Below are 5123 nucleotides of genomic sequence, written 5' to 3'. Positions count from 1 at the left end.
GGAGGGGGGGAGAGAGAGAGAGAGAGAGAGAGAGAGAGAGAGAGAGAGAGAGAGAGAAGGAAGAAAGGAAAGGAAAAGGAAAAGGAAAGGAAAGAAAAGGAGAGAGGGCTCCTATACTAGCTGGTATGTACCAATCTCCTTCCCTGCTGCACATCTTCAGTTCTGGACCTGTGAGATGATCAATATAAATCTATCCTTTTAGAAATGAGAAATTTGAGAAGCAAAGTGTTGTGATTTTGAAGTTACTTGGGTGGTTGGTGATAAAAAAATAAACAGCTAGTTACACAGGGGCAAGTGGTGGTGTGGGGAGATCCACTGATCTCAGTGCTCCTGTGGAACTCCAGGAAGGAGGCTGTGTGGCCACTGAAGACCAAAGGATCCAGCCTTTCCGGTGCTTGTATTTATCATTATTCACTTAGGAAGCGTGGAAAGAGAAATGTCAATTATACACTTACCAATGTAATACCTCTACCAGGACTGTAAGTTCTTATCATAACAATCTGTTAGCCCCTTGTGATTATCATATTCCCAATTATTAGCCACTTTTACATTCCGGTCGCCGTTCCCAGCTTACTCTAACAGCATCTACGACACAGTGGGCTCTTGTAAATATTGATAGAATTAAACTGAACCCTATGGTAGCATACTTAGACGAGTGCTTTTCAAACGTTAAGGTGCATGTGAATCTCCCGGGGACTTCGTTAAGATTCAGATTCAGAGTTAGAAGTTCTGTTTAGGACCTGAGATTGGGCATTTCTACCGAGTTCCCATAAGATGCTGATACTGCTGTTCTACGGTCTATATTTTTCAAGGTCTCAGAAAATGAGTCCTCTCTCTTCATATACAAAATATGAGTCTCACAAAGTGTGATCATTTAATGAGTTTACAAAGAAGGCATAGAAATACACTTTCCCTCTTTTAGGCACCCCTGCCATCCCCATAAATGGAACAAATTAGATGCCATGGGTCAACGGAAAGAGTTGGAACTGAGCTCCAACTCCCTGTCTTCCAGAGGCAGGGGAAAGGGTAATGAGAGGAAGGAGGGAAGTGTTCGGGAGTTCACATGCTGGCGTTTTCTTTTCCATTTCCAGCTTTTAAAGAACATCTGCATCTTTGAACCGCCGAGGTCACGGGACGAACAGCCGGAGCGCAGCGTCGCACCGCACCCCCCCTCCGCGCCCTTGCCCAGGCGGAGGCTGCCGACGCGCCTGCGTGCGCGCTCCTTATAAATAGGTCCCAGGCGGCGGCCACTGGGCAGAACCCGGCTGCGGGCGCCGCGGGCCATGGCGGGCAGGGACGACCAGTGGCAGGGCAGCATCCTCTACAACATGCTTATGAGCGCGAAGCAAACGCACGCGTCTCCGGAGGCGCCCAAGGCGCGGCTGGGGGGTCCGTGCTGGGGCTGCTCATGCGGCGCTGTGCCCGGGGTGGGCAGAGAGGGGCTGCCGGGCGGGCGGGCCGTGGCGCTCCTGTACCGCTGCTGCTTTTGCGGTGAAGACCACCCACGGCAGGGCAGCATCCTCTACACCTTGCTCACAAGCGCAAAGCAAACGCACGTGGCTTCAGAAGCTCCCGAGGCGCGGCCAGGCGGTGCGTGGTGGGAGCGCTCCTACAGCGCGCAGAGGCTGGCGGGTAGAGAGGGGCAACCGGGCGGGCCGGCCTTGGCGCTCCCGTACCGCTGCTGCTTTCCTGGTGAAGACCTCCCGCGTCGGGGCTTCATCCCTTATGGCATGCCCACAAGCGCAAACCAAACCCACGCGGCTCCACAGGCGCAGCCGGGGCCCCCCTGGTGGCACACCTCCTGGTACGTGCAGCGGCCGGTGGTCCTCAAGAGTCCACAGGTGGTTTGGGAGGCAGCCTCGGCAGGCCTGTTGAAGACGCTGCGCTTCGTCAAGTACTTGCCGTGCTTCCAACTGCTGCCCCTGGACCAGCAGCTGGTGCTGGTGCGCAGCGGCTGGGCGCCCCTGCTCATGCTCGAGCTGGCCCAGGACCGCTTCTACTTCGAAACGGTGGAGACCTCGGAGCCCAGCATGCTGCAGAATATCCTCGCCACCAGGCGGCGGGAGACCGCAGGCGACGAGCCACCGTCCCTGCCCACGCTGCAGCCACATTTGGCACTGCCGCCGGAGGCCAGGCACTTGCCCTCCGCAGCAGATGTCCAAGCCATCAAGAGCTTCCTTGCCAAGTGTTGGAGTCTGAGCATCAGTACCAAGGAGTACGCCTACCTCAAGGGGACCGTACTCTTTAACCCGGGTAAGGGACCGGTCTTGGGCTCCAGCTTTTCCCAATTCAGAAAAGTGCTGGGCAGTGTCTACCCCGGGGCGCAGGCACTAAGGAGTTTTCAGTGATCAGAGGAGTGTCGGGGAATAGGTGAAGAATCGAGAATAACTCAGCAGAGTTGAGGAGGAGGGCGGTCCAGGAACCATTCCTGGTGGGTGGGCTGCTGCCAGAATCTCAGCTGAGTGAAGGGGGGTTGTTTGTTGAGGTTTGTACTTAGTTCTCTGCACATTTCTTTACTACAGAAAAGTTTGTGCTTTCATGGGACGTGGCTATTCCTTCTTTTCTAGTTTTTTTTTTTAAATCCAGCAGCATATCTTTAAAAAGTTTTTGCTCACTGCAAATTCTGTAACATTTCTTTCTGCAACCCCGTTCTGAAATTTACTAGAACCTTTTTGTTGGAGGAAATCTATTAAGGCTGGCAAAAAAGGAAACATTTGTTAAGGTCTCCATAGAGAGACCATCCCCGGGAGTCAGACAGAACACTGGACCTAGTGTTTCAAGGGTCTGCCTCTGAATGGTCATTTGTATGATCCTTAGCATCTGGCTTATCCCGTTCTCCAAGTCTCTGTGAATATTAGGTTGGCAAAGAGGCAGGAGAAAGACACAGTAGGGACCGAGAGCAGGAGCACTGTATTTTAGAACTTGAAGAGACCTTAGAAACCTCCTAATCAATCCCTCTGTCCTGCACCCTTACCCCACCACATTTTACAGAGTAGGTAGCCGAGTCCCAAAGGACCTTACTCCAGAATAAATGGCTGGTGTGTTGAGGCACTGGGTGTCCTATCTTCTGGGCCCAATGGGATGTCAGCTGCACCACACTTTTCACGTTGTGTGTTGGGTGCTGGACATTGGCTCACCCAGTGCAAGCAAATCATGGGTGAACTCTCTGGACAGGCTGGCACGTTGTCTCGGGTGTGTTCTACTACTAAAATCATCTTCAATCAGTATCCTAAAAGGGGCGCAACTGGGAAGGAAGTGTCCAGGCAACTTGAGTTGGGATAGTTTTTATAATGCTCCTTCTACATCCTTTTTCCCTGGTGGCAGGAGTCTCTGGTTATGTCCCTGCTCCCTGCTTAGCATTTTTTTTTTTTTTTTTTTTTTTTGAATGGGTTTCGAGCAGTACTTAGTGGGATAATACTCTTAATTCATTCAGACCTCAGGTTTCAGGACTTAAACACCTCAGCTCATCTCCGTTACTGTTGTCAGTCTGGTCACTCTTTTGTTTATACCATTGTTTTGCAAACTTGCCTGCGAATAAGAGGCCCTTGTCTGTGTGGTGGGGGTCGAGGGGTGGGGGGAGGTTGTGAATAGCGTTTCCGGGCTTACCTAGTCCTTCCAGAATTTCCCCTAGAAATTCTGATTCAGGAGCTCTAGCCCAGGGTCTGCAAATCTGCATTTGTAATAAGCGTCTCAGGTGATTTTAAGATCATTTGGAAAAGTTTTCGCCTCCTTTAGCCTGTGTTATTAATCAGTCGTCTGCTATGTGTCCTATTCTGTTGGGATACATAGGTGAGACAGGGGCTCAGCTTCCAGGAATGTACATTAGTTTCTCTTTTTTTCCCTTAATCCTGTTTTGCATACTTTTGTTACACGTACATGCACTCACACACACCACTCCCCCACCCCTCCTTTTCCCACCTCCCCTCCCTTATTCTTGCACTGCTCTTCTGAATCCTCTCTCAGTGAATTCAACCAGCTAAGCTGAGTGGGTTTGAAACACAAATGCACCTGCATTTTGGGAAAAGGTAATGCCTACTAAGTGTGTGGCCTTTCTTTGCTGTTTATCCTTTTGTATTCCCTTATCTTTATGTTTAAATACATAGATATATATAAATAATACATTATTATTTACATATAGACATGTGTGCGTTTAAACATAAAGATAAAGAGATACATAAAACTAGAGTCCATCAGCCTTTTCTCTTTCTTGACTGTACCTTGAAGGCAAGTCTTTTTGGGAAAAAGCCACTTTTGCGGGGGTGGGGTGGAGGGGTGTGGTGTAAAAGCAGAGAAAAATAATGTGGAGTTCACAAGATGAAGTTCTCACAAATCACGAATCTAGACCTAGAGGAACTTCAGATTTCTGGAGGAGTTTCATCAGTGGAATTCAAACGCAGTAAAGTTGGGTCTCAAGCCTGGTTACTGAGCTGTAGGTAGTAGGGGATGTTAATGCACGGACTGGGGCAATCAGAATTGAAATATGGATTGGAAGTGTTCCTATCGTTATTTTATTTATCAGATTTGATATTGGCCTATCATAGGAGTGCCTCTCACCTATTGCCATTATTATGTTTTAAATAACACTGTCTGGTTCTGCTACTCTGTGATGATTAACATAGTGCTTTTCAAATGTTTTCTGTTTGTTTGTTAAATTTTATAGAAAAAGAGAAGGAAAGTGATTGCAGTCTTCACTGGCATCATTTAAACCAAATGGTAAACTGCTAATTGATTGAATACAAGTTAAAGAACTCGGTCATGGAGGATCAAAGGACTTTGAAAAGCAGCCTCCTCTTACCATCTTCTTAATAAAACTTACATGCACTTAATCCTTCTTGCATTGTATTTCATTAACTTTTACTTAAGTATCACACTGTATTGCAGTAAGGTTGTGTATTTCCTATTAGAAAAGTTGCTTATGAACCGTTTTGCAACCCATGATATTTTCATGTTTTCTTTTTAACCTTTTAATGGCTATAAGGGAATGCTTTCAAAACCTCACTTTCTAAAAAAGCCTTTTGGAATACTCATTAGAATCATTCTCTCTCTCTCTCTCTGCCCCTCCCCCCCCCCCCCCCCCCCCCCCACCCCCCCCCCCCCCCCCCCCCCCCCCCCCCCCCCCCCCC

The 5123-nt window shown here is 48.6% G+C and overlaps 1 protein-coding gene across 1 annotated transcript in view; it reads left to right on the top strand.

Annotated features, from left to right (window-relative positions):
* Positions 1 to 1283: 1283 nt before the first annotated feature.
* Positions 1284 to 5123, top strand: part of NR0B1 (nuclear receptor subfamily 0, group B, member 1) — a 5337-nt gene continuing 1497 nt past the window's right edge. Inside the window, exon 1 of the mRNA XM_008572601.1 lies at positions 1284 to 2253. Within this exon, the coding sequence (XP_008570823.1) occupies positions 1284 to 2253 (970 nt within the window). The remainder of the gene's footprint in view (positions 2254 to 5123) is intronic.

The sequence above is a fragment of the Galeopterus variegatus genome, unplaced genomic scaffold, assembly GCF_000696425.1.
Source record: "Galeopterus variegatus unplaced genomic scaffold, G_variegatus-3.0.2 Scaffold809, whole genome shotgun sequence".
Taxonomy (NCBI): domain Eukaryota; kingdom Metazoa; phylum Chordata; class Mammalia; order Dermoptera; family Cynocephalidae; genus Galeopterus; species Galeopterus variegatus.
The sequence above is the reverse complement of the archived record's forward strand: the minus strand, read 5'-3'. Positions and strand labels throughout refer to the sequence as shown.